The 18,262-nt window shown below is 37.9% G+C and overlaps 1 protein-coding gene across 1 annotated transcript in view; it reads right to left on the minus strand.

Moving 5' to 3' along the window:
- The window catches only part of FBXO8 (F-box protein 8), a 47,759-nt gene that overhangs the window by 21,712 nt on the left and 7,785 nt on the right, over positions 1-18,262 (minus strand). The window contains exons 2-3 of the mRNA XM_070415476.1: positions 6,213-6,549; positions 2,979-3,105 (exon numbers count right to left, since the gene is read on the minus strand). Of these exons, the coding sequence (XP_070271577.1) occupies positions 2,979-3,105; positions 6,213-6,541 (456 nt within the window). The 5' untranslated portion in view covers positions 6,542-6,549. The remainder of the gene's footprint in view (positions 1-2,978; positions 3,106-6,212; positions 6,550-18,262) is intronic.

Raw genomic sequence — 18,262 nt, forward strand, 5'->3', positions numbered from 1 at the left:
CTTAAACTAAGCCAAAATAACACATCTGATGACAGTGCTCCAGTGAGGAGGGGGAAAAAGAAAATCACCCTCCAAAAAATGCTAATTTTTCGTTCTCAAAAAACGTGGCAAAAGTCTTCTAAGTATGACTAACGTATGACTCATACAGAGAAATTCTACATGAAAACATCTATTTGGATATCCCTTTCAGTTACGTGATTTAAATTCTGAAGGCCTGACTTGGAAAAACAAGCAAATTGACATTGATTATTTATATTGATCAATGAAAGAAAATATGGAATATAAGTGATTAAAATACTTCCCCTCATTTCTCTGCACCTATAAGTGCATTTCAATATCCTTCTTTGCCTATTTATATGCTAAGCACATTCAGGTAAAGGCAGAATTCTATTTTGCTATTAGGCAACACCTGCTAAGTTACTGATGTTCATAAAAGCACAGAATCAGAATTCTGGAACCACAGGTCACTATGAATGGTTCAGCTCTATGCCTCTTGGCAGCACGATGTGCCCCTTTCGGAACAGGGAGTTCAATACTTCTGGAATGCTCCAGGATATCTTTAAATCAGGCCAGGGAGTAAAGAAAAAGAAAATACAGCCAACTCTCAATAATAATGGGAGGTAGGATGGATAAGTAACTCTGAGGATCTAAGAATCTTACTTTAATTAATAACTTCAATCCCTCTCTTAGCAAACTTTTGACTTAAAACTAAAAATTTTTGTCAGATAAAAAAAAAAAATAGAACTTTAATTTTGCCTCTTTTCTCTGCCCCCTCCCACTTCCAAACACTCTAGGGGAGGTATAACAAGAACTCTATAATCTAACATACGTATTGCAAAGATAGGATTATATTTTAACATCTAGCTTTTCAAAGTTAGATATTTAAAAATATCCATCACATTCTAGTATATAAGGGCCTATATATATTTTCATCTTTGCATAAAAAGAATGGCTTTATAATTTGTTTAAAAAATTGGTACTCCTTTAGCAAGAAATAACTACTTACCACAATCAATATCAATAGCTACATCCAACTTTTCTGACTTTTGTAAATCTACAACTCAATACTTACCAAGTTACATTTTCCTTAGAATGTAACATTTGCAAGTAATATTAATTGAAGATGACAGTTTTACTCAACATCAGCATAAATCATGACAGGAGCCAGTACGCCTTGAGAAACTGGGCATAATAAGACTGGGGCTTGTAATAGCCTCGTTTCCTGATTCTTAAGTATCTAGAGTAAAACACTGTATTATTCTGCTTCAGTTCTTCTCCAGTAATCATCATTCAATTAACTCAAGAGACTGATGTGAAATATATCTTACTATAAAGTTCATCATATGAATTGTTTTAGTTAGCATCGAGTAATGCCTAATTCTAATAAACAAAAATAATGAAGTCCTGAAACCATGCCAATCTTCAAAAACATAATGTGGTTAGTTAAATCTCTTGTACAGAGCAGGTATTCATAATGCAAGATAAAAAAGGTGACATGCTATCTGTTGCTATATACTTAGATAGAATTTGAACTTGATAAAAAAAACAAGTAAAATAAGTGTATTTTATGATAATGGCACCAGAAAATAATTGCAATAAAGTGACAAGTTACAAAACCTAAATTTATAATAGTTTATCTACTCATTTGACTTCTAAAATGATTAATTTATAAAAACCAGTACTGACTTCAAATATGTAATTTGAACTTTAACTTATAAATCATCCTACTGTCATACAAAGTATCAGTTTGCCATTCATTAAAAATAAAAACTCTTTACACAGTGGTGAAGAGAGAGAATAAATATCGTAATTTAAATATTTGTACCAGGCTTTGTTATATTTGTGGGGCTAAGACAACTTACAATGTGTACGTATCGGCAAACCTTTGTAGTGGTGTTATGTTTTATTTTTCATTCATGTACAAAAAAATTAACAAAGAAAGAAATCATATGTAGCAAGCAAAAATCAATTTAAATTTGAAAACATGGTGTCATTTGTATTATATGCATATTTATAAAATTCGGATTTCTGTTTAATATTTAAATATTTTGCATGGGAGAAGCATTTCTCTAATTATAAATAAGCAAAAGTTAGGATATTTAAAAAATATTTGCGTGATTTAAATAGCCTTTAATACTTTCACAACAAATAAAACAAAAAGTTGGGTTTTAAAAATTAGATAAATTAAAACAACTGCCAGTAAAGGTTTTCCACAAAAAAATAATACACCTAGAACTAGTAGTTCTGAGTGCTCTATAATTGATATTAGATTTCTAAAATAAATCTAGTATATATTTAAATATCTATCTAAAAATTTGAACCTTTCCAGGATATATTAAAATGAGAACAGGAGGGGAAAAAGTCAGTGAAAGAATTGTCTTTTGATCATTCCTAGGTATTATGTTAAGAAAAAATTAATTAATTATTAAGCAGTTACTCTTGCTTCTCCCACTCTCCCTTTTTCCTGTTTGTGTTTGTTTATTGTCTTTTAAAAAATTAAATTATGAATACAAAATTATTTAATTTTATAACAGAATCTAAAAGCAGTTTCTATGTCAAATGAAATTAGATTGTTAAAGGCATTATTTAAAGAAAACATTCTGATGTGTTGGAAACTAGAACAATGTATTTTGTGATCATTTTTGATAAAAGTAGTAGCATTGTTATTAAATATAAACAAATCAAGGAGAAAATTCTGCAAATAAACTTCCATGAACATATTTTATGCACTCCAATATCTCAATCAGGTCCCAGTAGAGGACTGCATGTGTCATGGAAGTTGCCATATAAAGTGAGCAGGCAGAGAGATTAGAACGTAACATGGGAAGGTAAAAATAGCAATAACTCAAATACTGGGCTTCGCAGTGATTGAAAAGGCACGTGCAGTGACTTGTGATTTTACTTGCAAGTTTATTGGAAAATTGCAGCAAGAAAGTAATAAAGTTCAACTGTTACAAATGCTCAAGTTCTTCACTTACCTCGTCTGGATTGGCATTAAAGGTGAGGCTGCCTTCATCCAGCTGCATATATAATTTTCTAAAAGAAAATCCTATAGGTGGGTTCTTATTGTATATGGAACAGTGACCCCAAGTGGATTTACACAACCTATAAAAGATAAAATAAAAAAGAAAACATTACCATATTTAACTTCCCAAGTTAAATGTGTATAAACATGATAAAATAGTAACATGAAATGATATAAAAATAGATTTTATAGCTCTAAAGTTTAAAATGTTTAGTTTTATGCTTTTAAAATTTGTTTACTAGAGTATAATAGACAAATTCCTTCAATTTAGCAATTCTGACAGCACATAATAAGTGTGGGTTACAAAGATCAATAATATTAGTAAGCACTATTTGAAGCTAAATATAAACTAGAGGCCTTATGAACAAAATTCATGCAAGGGGCTTGGCCGGTGTCTTGCCTCGGCCCTTGGAGCCCCGGCTTCGTCCGGAAGATCGTCTGGCTGTCCGGTCTAATTAGCATATTATGTTTTTATTATTATAGGTAATAATGATAGCTAACATTCAAGTGCTTACTAAATACCAAGCAGTAATTGAAGCATTTTAACAGTATTAACTTGCTTATTAATCTTTACAGCATTCCTATGATGTTGGTGCTACAGGTAAGAAACGGACACAATAAAAAAGTTGTTCAAGGTTGCACAGCAAATTTGTGTAGAGGCAAGATTTGAACCCACAGAGTCTTATTCCAGAGCTTGCAATCTCAACCAAGAGCTAAACAGGATTAAGTAAAATATGTGCTGTATTGGGACATAAAACTGAATGGGGTGGGGGGAAGATTGCTGGGCAGAAGGACTTTTTTAAAATTATATATATATTCACAGGCAAACTATACACTGGAATTGTTTGTAATTTCAATACATACATCAAAAGCTGTGACATTAAGCATCACTATTTTTAAGATACTGCTTTAAAACACTGGCTCTTTACTATCACAGTGATAAATGATTAAAAATTCATTAAAACCCAAAATGCTAACAGCTCATATTTCAAGACACACTATTTCTGCAGATTGGGATAGTTGTTTCCAACTCTGTACAGAGCCATTAACTACTGGTTATTATTTGAAAGCTAAACTTTTATCTTATTACATTGCCAGAAATTCTGACTATATACCACAGATCATAAAATGTAAACACATTATTCCAGAGACATGGAGAATATTGAAATTACATTTTGATATATTTTTTAATAACTCTATCTCAAATGATCTGATTTTTGTGTGTTCAAAAACACCTACTTGTACACGACATACAGATGATGCACTATAGAATTATATAACTGTAACCTATATAATTTTATTAACCAATGTTGCCCCAATAAATTCAATTTAAAATCATCATCAACAACAAAAAAAATCTACTTGTAGAGATAAACATTAAAGTAGTTTTACTTCCTAATATTCATTATTGATTTTGGGCTCAAACTTCCTTCTTTTCACACACATACACAATGTATAGAAAAACAAGAAAAAGCCACTGTCTCAGCCTAAAACACCAAAAATTGTGAAGATAGTGGGTAAAATACCTAATTTAATATGAGAATATCTTCTTAATAATTTATATCCTTGCATTATTTTTATAAAATAAATGATTTTTGAAACAGATTAAATAAGTTTAGTAACTTATTTAGAAAATTATCAATGTTTTAGTAGCCTCTTTAATCTATTCCCATAGATTTTGACTTTTATTACTAAACTACAGAACCTCCTAACATTAGTAAGTATTCAGCACATCCAAAGTTAAAATAAAAACTAAGCCAGTCTTTAATTTAAAACAGAAGCAATTTATCACTAAGAAAAAAAATTCAACATCATAAAAATAGGCATAATTATGTGGTAAACAAAAAGGAAGCATTTCTTTCAAAAATGATCAATCCAGATTTAAATCACAAATGAAAACTACCTTCTAGTTGAGTTCTTTCAGATGAGCTTAGTTATAAACTTTTTTCCAAAGATAAGAACATAAGTTTGCTGGGACTAACTAAAATGTAGAAAAGAGATTATAAATAAAATGAGCAAGTTTTAAAGTATTTTCATTTCCTCTTATACTAAATCATTAAAAATTAATAAATATAATTTATTTTAAACATTACTAATGAATATAATTTTTACTCACTTCCATAGTACCTTCACTATGACAAGACAATGAGAGAACGACAAGATGATACTGATGATTTATATCTATTTAGAGGTTAAGAGGTTGAGCTATTTAATTAATACTGTAATTCTGTTGCATCTGGAAGCCTGAGTGAGGAATGTCATTGTTGGTAATATATTTTGACTAAAGATGGGCTATTTAGATAATTTATTAATTCTCTCAATTGGATTTTCATTTAGAAATTCAAGTCTCATAAAGACTTGTTTTTAGATATGTTTTATATCATTATGAAGTCTCTTTTAAAAATAATGAAACAAATCTTGGTAAAGAATGCTAGAAAAACCAATGATTCTCCTATGTTTGACAATATTTTCACAACTCTAATATATGTACTTTTTAAGGATTAATGTAGATTCCATAGAACAGATTCTATTTCACCAAACATTCTCAGATTTATAGCTTAAATTTAAACTGGCATAATAGCTGTTAAAATTTCTATAATCTACATTCAGTTCAGCAAGTAGATGATCTCTTTGCTTTCTAATATTTGCCTACTTCATTGATTACATAGTGGTTAGAAAAAAATTAAAAGTAGGTGAAATATTCACCATTAAAATTTATGCTAATAAGCACCTCTGACAAAAAAAAATATATGAGAAAAAACCACAGCCATACTCCATCTGTAACCAATGGAAACAATAAGATTTGAAGAATATTTACTGATTTTTAAGTATACTTATTCTTTATAAGGGAAGCACAAACTATACCAGGGTTGTGAACACTAAATTTTGGATTATAAATTCTCACTTAACAACCTGTATTTTTAGAATAAACTGACAATTTTTGACTTAAAATAAACTGATGCATCTTGACTGATAACCTCTCTTCTAACTATAACTCATTATTTTATTTTATACAGCCCTTCTTTTCCTAATATCAAATTTGACTGTGATGATAACTGTATCTTGATTTTCCAGGTTTTAATAAAGAACAACTCTGGTTGAAAGAAACATTTCATAATACAAATATAACTAGCATAAAATGAACAATTAAGGTGATTATGTTTAGAGATATCTGAGTTGAACTTACCCTTGCCACAGAAGTTCATCATTAGCGAGGTCCTGCCAAACACATGAAGCTAAGCAGAGGTCAGTTGCATTCAGGTAGGACAAGATGGTAAAGCTTAGCTCAGGAGGCAACATTTCCAAATTAATGAATCCTTCCTGTTCTTTAGATTTCCTTGCCTTCAAGAGATGATATATATCAATGCCTCCTTGGACTTGTTTACGATGACTGCTGTTAGAAATGCTGCTGGCAGCCATCCTCCTGGTCTGCTCTCTGCTGAGGTAGCCTTGTTCACTATAGCCTTCCTGCTGTAGCTGCTGGTTTCTGGCCACTCTCCACAGACCCTGACCCATCTGCAAGCCTGGGAGAAAGCCAAAATGTAAAAAGGTTAAATTGAAAAGGGAACCTGCGTTTCCCAGTGGTACAACTACTCTGACATGAAGCATTCATTTATCAGAATTAACATTCCTCATGAAAGCATATTAAGGAGTAATATATTACAAAGAATAGCTAGTACATCATACGTAGAAAACTTGGACAGAGAAAGTTTCAGAAATATTTGGTTTGATTATCACCTTTATCCCAGTTTGCTAACTACTTTTAAAGTCCACAGGTGACATAATAATTTTTCACATGGTGAGATTTAAAAGTTACTGGTGTCCTAAAGACTCTTACAAATTATAATTATGTGGACTTATGGGCCAGTATTAAATAGAGCTCTGATCAGAGCACAGGACTTGAGTTAAAAGGCCTCTAGACCCTGCTTTTTATCACAACTCAGGCTAAGCTAAGCTAGCCCCTTTTAACCAAACTCCCAGATGCATAACAGCTGTGAAACAGGCTTTTAGTTTAATTCTTGCCAGTCTACATTTATGTTGTAGACTGTAATAAAATGTAACATAGGCCCTGAAGTCTAATTCAGAAACCTTATAAATTAGACACCTAGAACTCCATGATAAATAGCTCAATAATGACTATTTGGTTTTGTTGTTGCTTTAAGTAAAAATAATAATGTAGACTAATTTTCCAGTTCTTTTCCATATAGGCGTATGGATTCCTCAGAGATAACTGGGAAAGGCAGACAAGAGTGTGCTCGTCTCCTCCACTCCACCCACTGACCTCCAACCAGAGCAGTTCCACATTTATCTGTTGCAAATATTGGACTTCATCGTATATAAACATATAGAAAATTAATGGCCCAGACTTTACATTTGATCTTAGCTTTAAAATAAGTAACTTTTCCTAGGCAAATAAATCATTACGAAAAATGAAATCAGAAAGAGCTCTTAACTAATATAAGTTATTTTCATGATCTCTTTTCCTAACAAAATATTCTTGTTTTATAAACCCAAGCTGATTACTAGAATGTGTGCATATTTCAAAGTTTGGGGGAAAATGGATTTTTGTATAAAATCATCAAACTAAATAACCAGACCTTAAAATAAGGGTTTGCTTTAATTAGCTGTTTACAATAAGGACTAACAAAAGATAACAAAAGCAAAAACAAAATCAAGAAACAAAATCCACGTGTGGCCAGAACTTATGAAAATTATCAGGAACAATTTGAAAATTGAGTAGGATTTCAAAAGATGTCGAAGATATTTTTTTCAATATCTATAAACACATGACTCACATGCACATTTACAGAATTACTGGCTATTATTTGGATAATAGCCATTATAACAGATCACTTATTGATGAAAACAAAAAAAGAATCCAGCATAACTTTTCACTCTTCCTTCTTACAGTGAACTGCTTACACTTACAGGAGCTTAAATTATTAAGGGATAGGGATACAAAGAGAAGAAACATATTAATGATTTTAAAATGTGAGGAAATTTGTTTTTGCAAAGAAACCACAAAAGATAATCTTTCCTCCCTACAACACAAAGCACAAGAATTGTAGCAGTTCCTCTATTCGTGATCAAGCTACAGTGATTACATTCTTATTTTTATTTTAGAATCTTAAGATAAAAAAGACAACCCACAGATTGGGAGAAAATCTTTGCAAAACACTTATTTGATAAAGGACTGGTATCCAAAATATACAAAGAACTCTTAAAAGTCAACAATAAAATAAACAAATAACCCACTTAAAAATGAGCAAAAGATCTCAAGCCACCTTACAAAAAAAAAGATATACAGATAGCAAATACGCATATGAAAAGAGACTCAACATCATGTTATTAGGCAATCACAAATCAAAACAACAAAGAGGTAACTACTACTACACATCTACTAGAATGATTGAAATCCAAAATACTGACAACACCAAATGCTAGCAAGTATGTGGGAATGCAAAATGGCACAGTCACTTTACAACAGTGGTTCTCAACCTTGGCTGCACATTAGAATCACCTGGGAATCTTTTTAAAATCCTGATTTCTGGGCCTCATCCTTCCGAAATTCTGTTTCTTTGTTATGGGGTGGGGCCACAACATTAGTAACAAAGAAACAGAATTTCCGGAGGATGAGGCCCAGAAATCAGGATTTTAAAAAGATTCCCAGGTGATTCTAATGTGCAGCCAAGGTTGAGAACCACTGCTTTAGAAGGTAATATGGTTGTTTCTTAGAAAACTAAACATGCTTTTACCATATATGTTTATAGCAGCTCTAGTCATAATTACCAAAACTTGTAAGGAACCAAGATGTCCTTCAATAGGTGAATGGATAAACTATGGTACATCCAAACAATGGAATATTTACTACAAAAAAGAAATGAGCTATCGAGCCATAAAACGACATGCATGAAACTTAAATGCATATAACTAAGTGAAAGAAACCAATCTAAAAAGTCATATGTAACATGACTTTAATTATGACATCCTGGAAAAGACAAAACAAAAATAAAATAACACAGAAAAATACAGAATATCAACATAAATTTGTAAGGAATTTTAAGTTCACCCAATGGATAATTTAATTTTGATACATATTTAACATTTTGAGATGATAAAGAAAGGTATTATTTTCATCATGGCTATTTCTGCATTAATCTTAGCAAGAAAATATCTAGAAATCACATTGATGGCTAAAGCTCATGTAGCCTGTCATTTTAGATACTTAAACTTATTCGTCTCTTTAGCTTAGCACAACTAAACGTAAAAAAATCAAACATGGTAACTATGGTATTTGAAGTCTCAAGGTTTAAGGCATTTAGTATCAATTTCTGTGTATTTCCCCTACAGCATCTTTCCAGTGGCATATGGTTAAGCAGCTGTTGTTCCTCTCAGGGATGTTGCTAGGAAACACAGACTCAGGGTGATTTCCCTAGGCTCTGGACTTTAATGGGGATCACTAAAGTTGAGCGCTGAATGTGACTCAGAAAGCATCCGGCAGGTAGAAAGAGGTAAAGCCAGCAGCTGGTTCTTAAATAAAAAGTAAAAAAAAAAAAAAAAAACTTGATGGGGAGAGGGGAAGTTTTAAGCTGATGTACACATAATTCAGACAAAGAAAACGGCATTTTCTATTCTCCTACTGTTAAATAATACTGCAAATTGCCCTTTTGGGACTCCATTTTTCTTTTAAAGCAGTTGTTGATACTGGGCAAGAACACAGTACAATAAACCACTTGAGGAAGATTAATATCATAAGTTTATCGGATAGAGAAAGGAAAGGGTGTTTATAGTGTTCCACCCCACTCCCGATCTTCCTTAGGGTGACAAGGGTGTGGAATGTGAATGGAACTCTCAGAAAAGTGATAAAACTCTCAAAAAGACATGATATCCATTGCAGACATTGTGAAGCAAGTCATGGATGGAGTGGTGTTTTGGACTCTGAAGTCCAACAGAGGAGGTAATATGGTTAAATCCTCACTCCACTGGTTATTACTTACAGGACCTTGGGGGACTTACTTGATTATTCTAAACTTTAGTTTCTTCATATATAATCCTATCTAATAAAAGAGAAACATGGTAATTGGCATACGACCGCTACCCTTCCCATTGGCTAATCATGGGCAATATGCAAATTAGCTGTCAGCAAAGATGGCGGTTAACCGCCAACCAAGATGGCGGCTAATTTGCATATTGCCGGCAGGGGCAGCGCAAGCCTGCAAGCCGCCATCCAGCCTCCGTGAACCATCGGGGCTAGCGGGGCTGGGGGTAAGGCAAGTGTGCTGATCACTACACTGGAGCCCTCTCCCGCCCACCAGAGACTCGGGGCCCACTCCCCTGTGCGATCCACAGGCGGGCGGGGGCTGGGGCCAAGGCAAGGTGCCGATTGCTTCCCCCGCCTACCAGAGACAGGGGGCTCACTCCCATGTGTGATCCGGGGGGTGGGCGGGGGCTGGGGCCAAGGCAAGCGGTGGCGATCACTTCGCCCGCCTACCAGAGACAGGGGGCCCACTCCTGTGTGCGACCGGAGGTGGGCGGGGGCTGGGGCCAAGGCAAGCGGTGCTGATCACTTCCACCGCCTACCAGAGACAGGGTCCCACTCCTGTGTGCGACCCGGGGGTGGGCGGGGAATCGGCCGCATTGCTTGCCTTAGCATGAGCCCCGCCGGCCGGCCAGGAGCCATCCAGCCCAGGGCCAGGAAGGCAGGAGGCAACCCTGGAGCACTGGAGCCACCCAGCTCTCCCAGCTGTCCGAGCTTCATGAATCCCAATTTTCCGCAGAGGCAACGGCTGCAGGACCCAGAGCGGGAGACAGGGGAGTGGGCCAAGCGCGGCTCTGGCTCGGGCTTGATGGAGGGCACCGCACGCGGAGGAGATCTCCCAGGGGGCAGCGACTCCCCCTGCCGCCGGGGAGATCTCCTCTGCGCCTGTGCTCTCTGTCCAGCCCGAGCCGCACTCAGCCTGCTCCTCTGACTCTTGCTCTGCGTCCTGCAGCCGCTGCCTCTGGGGAAACTTGCGATTCATGAAGCGAGGGCGGTGGGGAGGAGGAGGCACCTAAGAAGTCCCCAGCCGCCGGCGCTGGGAGCTGGGAACTTTGTGCCAGGGCGCTCCCGGCGGGGCCATGGCAGAGGGGAGCTGGGACTCTGGCCACCACCGCCGCCGCCGCCCCCCAGCTGGCTGCTGCTGCTGCTTTGGCTGCTGGAAGCTCCGCTGCTGCTTGGGGTCCAGGCGCAGGAGGCTGGCCAGGGGCCTGGGCCAGGTCAGCAGTCCCCGCCACCGCCTCAGCAGCAACAGAGCAGGCAGCAATACAATGGTGAGCGGGGCCTGAGCCCCGCCTGCCCGCCCAGACACGGGGCCCTCTGAGAGAGAGAGAGAGAGAGAGAGAGAGAGAGAGAGAGAGAGAGAGAGAGAGAGAGAGAGAGGCGAATTTGGCACCCCGCATCCCTCCCTGATCAACCACTGTGATTCAGGCCAGCGAGGGCTGCCTTCAGGCCGCAGCTCCAGGTCCCTCATCCCCACCCCAGGCCGGAGAGCACAGTGCTGGGCAGAGGCACCCAGTGGTTGGGGAATGCAGTGCAGCGAGGGGCCGGCACGAGGTGGGGGAGGGGCTGTGTTTACACCACCAAGTTCCCCACTTCTGCCCTGGCCCACATCCCTCCTCCTTCCCCTCAGAGGCCCAGCTCCTGCCTACATGCTTGCTGGGCAGGCCCAACTGCACCGGAGAGTGAGCTATGGCAATCAGGATGGCCACTTCCTGGGATGGGATCGCCAGACCACGGGGATTCATGAGGGCAATGAGGCCCATGGGGCATGCACAGCCCTCTGGCAGTGGGGGTGGCCGGCCAAGCCAAGTCTGGCTACAGTGGGGCCAGTGGGAGCCCAAGGCCACCCCAACCCCCACAGGTCCTGGGCAGAGGGTGGCTCAGTGGAGAGCGGTATCTCCATGCATGGTGCCCAGGGGCGGCTGTGAGCTGCTGCAACCCCACCCCACGCTTCAGGGAGGGGGAGAAGGCTCGCAGCCACCAGCACCCTAGGCTGCACCGCCTGGCCTGTGCCTCAGCCTGCCAGGTTGGCAGGGTCCAGAGAAGGTGAGCTGTTCCCTTCCCTCAGTAGTAGAACAGGGAGGAGAGCGCTGGGTGCAGGGAGGGGACCTCAGCTGTGATCCTCCTGGTGTGGGCCCGGGCAGGGGCCGGTGCGGAAGTACCAGGGCACAGTTGCTTCGGTGTCTCGGTGAAGTTTGCAATTGACCCGAGGAAACCCGAGAGGGGAAAGGCCAGGAGGCATGAATTGCCAGCACTGTAGCCACTTGAAAACAGCTCCACTTGGAATGTGAGGTGGTTGTATGTTCAGCTGAGAAGTGAGGGGGCTGAACTTCACCGTCGCTGGGCTCCTGTCAGTCCAAGGCCCAAGCGTCCACCACAACAAGGGGAGAATAGAGCAAGGGGCCCAGATGAAGGGAGGACAATTGAAGAAAACCATGTCTAGAATTTCCCCAGCCCTCTCCTTCTTTCTGCTGCCTACAAGAGCCCCAGGCCCGGCCACAGTTCTGTGTCCACCTTTTAGTCCCCTATTCTCTAACCGCAGAGGAAAGAAATAAGGAAGGAGTCTGTGCTGCCTTCAGAAAGTATCTATATACCTGATCGGCCAGTTGCCTTCCACAGAGGGAGGCCAGACTTCGGCTTAGGCCAGCTCCTCACAGGGACATCAGTAGGACATCCTGTGAGGGCTCCCAGACTGTTAGAGGGGGCAGGCTGGGCTGAGGGATGCCACCCAAGTGCACAAATTTTTGTGCACTGGGCCACTAGTGTAAAAAATAATACTTAGAGCCTAAAAGGCTGTTGTATTAGATGAGATAATGCATGTAAAGTTTCATTCCACAGCTAATAGCCACTAAGATGTTATCTATTACTTTGTTTTGACAAAATAATATTTTCACAAAGTAAAAATGATGAGTACTTTGGTAAAATATATTTAATGATGCTTAATTGTCCTCATGTTCTGTACACCAAATAATCTCATTTGTTCTTGTTGACACTTGCTTAGCATGGTAAGGTTTATTTACATAATTCTTCATCCTCTATCTGATATTTTAGACATGGTTATTTGTTCCCTTCATAAAAGCAATTCTTTTCTATCAATGACTACTTTTTAAAAAACCACCAAAACCTAAAGAACAAAATCCTGCCTTATGTTTCACAAAATGTTTTTGAACTTCAGCATGCCTTATGGTGGTGTCAATAGAAATGGCATGAAACAGGGCCTTATGTTATCATTAGTAAGCTTCAACATTTGGCTCTAAAAGAGAGAGGAAATATGATAGTTTCAATGCTGAGTTCTTACATGATTTCAAACTCTTAAAATTTGTCATTTGTGTCAATTACTTGGTCAAAAAATTAAGCTGCATAGTGGAATCACTGACTAGGCAGAGTTTCAAACTAAATAAAAATTAAACACAAAAATAAGTCTTTGTATTTGAAATAAATACTTTTGGTGATTTATAGATTTTTGTGATTAAATCACCCCTTATTATTTGTTCACTCAAAACAGAGATAGTTCTTTCTTGAAAACAATAGTTACTCTTATAAGAACACTAGCGGCCCGGTGCATGAAATTTCATGCACGGGGGGGGGGGGGGGGGGGGGGTCCGTCAGCCTGGCCTTTGCCCTCTTGCAGTCTGGGACCCCTCAGGGAACGTCTGACTACCAGCTTAGGCCCACTCCCTGGACCCCTTCGCTCCTTACCACCTGCCTGCAGCAGAGGCAGGAGAGGCTCTCGCCACCGCCACTGCACTCACCAGCTGTGAGCCGAGCTTCTGGCTGAGCGGCGCTCCAGAGGGTAGCTCCTACATTGAACATCTGTCCCCTGGGGTCAGTGTGCGGTTCTGCTGTTTGGTTGATTTACATATTAGGGTTTTATTATATAGGATAATTAGTCTATTTCATGTTAAGATAAAAATAACAGTCAATTCTTATAGTTCTGTAAAATCACTGCAAACATGGAATTAGCAAATACTGAACCACTGCTCCTAGAAGAAATACGGGGTTAGGTTCCTGCGAGCCTTTGGACACATTTTTACCAGCTGATCATACATAATTTTGTTTTGTGTCTTTCTATTGATTCACTACCACAGAACACATCAATTCTGAAAGAAGCTTATCTAATGGGTATTTTCTCTGTAAAGCACTACCACAGCCTTCTTAAACTTAGGAACACTAGACAGCTCCTCAGCTTTACACTTGGGAGCCATTTTATCACAAAATCATCAACAAATGGCACAAATGGAAAAAAATGTGGCACTATATTAACCATGAAAAAGATTTGTTTACAACGTGAGAACTAAAGCAGGCAGAGTGTTCATTGCCTTATTCAAACTTAGCTGGAAATGTGTGCCTCCACAGATGCAAATTTTTGCAGCTCTGCAAATGTCCAAGAATGACTGGAAAAGTGTCAAGAAAATTGATTTGGGGATTAAAAATATTTAATGAGTACACAAATTCACTAATACAAAATCTGCAAATAATGAGAACTGTAAATTAATACTATTCTAGATGGCCCATGCATTTCTCTTCCAAATGTGAATATATTTTATTAATGTTTATCATCTTCAGAAGATCTTAAAATTGTAAAACCAAAGATATTTCTAAATGTGAAAATAGTACTTCATTATTTATTATCTGATAGAAATAAGCAAAAATTTCATAATTACTTACGTTACAGAGGAGAAATTATGTTAACAAAAATCCTCTAGAGTTTAGAAGATATCAAATTTGAAATTTTTCTTTTCAGAGGACAAAAGAAGCTATGTGGCGGGGAAAAAAATCAAGGCAATTAGGACACTTATATTTTCTTATTTTTCAGACTGGTAATAAAATCGATACTTATAAACAAAGATTTAGATACTCTAGTAAGTTTAAATTCTTCATAGAGCATGGTTAACCCAAATATAATAAAACTTGGAATTTCCTTTTAAATTGGATGAAGTATCAAATGAAGCAATGGCCAAATAAATATTATTCAGGAATTTGTATTTTCCTGGAATTATGCAAACATAGCTATCAATTTAACTAATCTTGATTGTTTTAATACAGTGGTCAAACAATGCTCCCTCTGTCTCAGAACTTGGTTTTATATTGCTTGGTTTTAAGGTCAAATATTCGTGCTCAATTCTGTACTACTCACAAATGCACTCCAGGAGTGGACAGGAGATTCAAAAACCTGGCACTAAAGGCTATTGAACAGGGATTGGTAACCAAATTAAGTGACCTAGAGTACTCAGTGGTGCTATGGATAAATGTCATGTCAGCTAAATGACAGAGGGGTATTTTCATTTATTTAAATTTTATATTTTGGTACTATCGTATCTTATACTTCAAATTTAACTTTCTATTCCAAAGTCCTATGTTCCGTGGCCTAGTAGCTAGGATGACATAAATGGATACTAACATGATTTTAGGACTGATTTCAGCATTTTTCAAAAATAAAGTCTTTGGAAAATATTTCCCAAGAAGAGTGCATACAGTTTCTTACTTCAAGATCCATTTATGGAGCGAACAGCGACTAACACCTCTAAAGGATCTGTTGTACCGTCAACATTTTAGGCACGGTACATGTAGTGCTATTATGCATCATTGATAATTTTCCTTCTAAAACAGCTCTTTTGGTATTACATAACTTAATTTTAATATTCTGAGCTCTAAAATTATTTCAATTCATTCATAGTTTTACAAAAAGGTTTTAAACCAGAATTAAGATAAATATAAATGGTAGGGTACCACCTCATGAACATGATTTATGACATAAGGCAGCGATTTTCAACTGGTGTGCCACAAGAATTTTTAAAACATGCAATACGTGACTATTCAGTCAGGGGTGCTGACCTCTGTTCCCTTAGATTGTAAAATTTTAAAAATAACAGCCAATACAACAATAGTTGTCCGGTGTGAATGAATGAAAATCATACCTTTTTCTTTTTTTAACAGATCCGCAAAAATATATTTTTTGGTGTGCTGCAGAATTTTAGTAGTTTATGTGTGCCATGAGATGAAAACAGCTGAAAATGGCAGACATAAGGTATCGATTGGACAGCAGATAGAAGAAAGAATGTTCTAACTCACTTTTGAAAAAATCTTATGGTCAACTTTTGTCTTGTTAGAAATAGAAGACTGAGCCCTAGCTGGTTTGGCTCAGTGGATACAGCATCAGTCTGCGGACTAAAGGGTCCTGGGTTTGATTCCGGTCAAGGACACATGCCCGAGTTGTGGTCTCAATCCCCAGTAGGGGATGTGCAGGAGGCAGCTGATCAATGATTCTCTCTCATCACTGATGTTTCTATCTCTCTCTCTCCCTCTCCCTTCCTCTCTGAAATCAATGAAAATACATGTATTTTTAAAAAAGATGTAAGATTGAGCACATATAATTATCACTTTTCCCTTCTATTAAAATGAGAGAAAAGGAATAAAAATTGTAAAAACTAAACCTGTGAGAGAAAGGAAAACAGGATGTTAAGTGGACATGAAATTTCCACAGATTTCTGTAATGTGAGAGTGGAAGGGGAGTGCTTACTAATGAACCCACGAAGAGGAAGGCGGAGAAAAGTCTGGACGAGCAGAGAGAAAAGTACATTACAGAACCCTCAAGAGGCTTTTAGGGGTCCAAACACAGTATAAAGATGGTAGAAGTTCAGGGCAAAATGAGGAACAAAAAAACAGGATTAACATCTCTGGGTCACTGTTACCTTACTTACACAATAATGAAAAAAAAATCCCCCTTTACAATTTTTTGTGAGAATTAAATGTGCGCACATGGAACAATAGACCACAATTTAGCCACCAACACACATACACCATGTGTCTAGAATGCTTACACATCTATTTCAACCCCTTTTCTTACCTAAGTAAAATGAAGAGGCAGACAGTTTCACTAAAGAAATTGAATGACCATAGAGAAAAGACTCCCCTCCTCTCCTACTCGCATTTACAAGTGGCCCAACATAATGGCTATCAGACCAGAGCAAGGGCAACCCTATGCAGATGCATACATCTATAGATCAACTTTTTATTGTCTTAAAGATCCAATGTTCAATCCTTAAAGTGCAGCTGAGATACTCACATAACAATCGCCTGGTTTATTTTTCCTGATTTCACCCAGTGACTCTTTAATCAAAGTTAAATTTAATCTTAATCTAATAGACACAGTTATAAAATCATATACTTTACATATGACATATTTTGAGAGTTTGAGTAGAGTAGGAATCCACTGAAACTCTGCTATATAGGAATATGGTAGAAAGGTACATCTTTCTCCCAGCTTTCCCCTTTCCAATCCACTTGGGATCTCCCACCCCTTCATCCCCTAAGGCAGTGGTTCTCAAGCTTCTGGTCCTTTTAAATACAGTTCCTCATGTTGTGATCCAACCATACAATTATTTTCGTTGCTACTTCATAACTGTAATGTTGCTACTGTTATGAATGGTAATGTAAATATCTGATATGCAGGATGGTCTTAGACGACCCCTGTGAAAGGGCCGTTTGACCGCCAAAGGGGTCGCGACCCACAGGTTGAGAACCGCTGCTAAGGGCTACCAAGAAACTCCTTCTTAAATACAGAATATGAATGTCCAAAGCTTTTATTCTTAACCACCAAACCACATGCCCTGAGTTGTTAGAGCCCACAGATGGCAAAGGCAACCTACCATCTGTTTCTTCATCACTGGCTCGCATCTTTTACCTCTGTCACTGCTTATTAGCTCCATTCTCTTTCCCAGCTGTGCTTCTCTTTCAGGCTACTGTTCTTGTGGAAAGCACAGAGGCTTTGATGTGAAAACAAGTCTGGTTCAAACTCCAACATAGAATCCGATGAGCCTGTAGTTTGTGGTCCTCATTTGCCACATCAGTAAAATAATGGCTAATTCTGACCCAATGGATACTTAGAGAACCTACCCACAGTAGATAGTTTACAATAAGAGGTAGTTTTGTAGCCACCCCTCACGCCCTTTTAATGATAACACTTATTTTGTTTTTTCCCATTTCAGAGTACACTTGATTATTTTGGACTTAATTACCTGAGTAGTCATATCCTGGTTCTAAATTTCATTAATTTAGGATTTGTGAAATTTGGAGAGATTCCATTTACCTTTGGTAGGAGAAGAAAATAACAACTAGTGAATATATAAAGTAGAAGGTAACTTTGCTTAGATTGTATATAAACACAAAGTTTAGCAAATAAGGTCAATGATAACAAA

This window comes from Myotis yumanensis, unplaced genomic scaffold (genome assembly GCF_028538775.1).
Source record: "Myotis yumanensis isolate MYYU_CA2020_CCGP unplaced genomic scaffold, mMyoYum1.0.hap1 SCAF_5, whole genome shotgun sequence".
NCBI lineage: Eukaryota > Metazoa > Chordata > Mammalia > Chiroptera > Vespertilionidae > Myotis > Myotis yumanensis.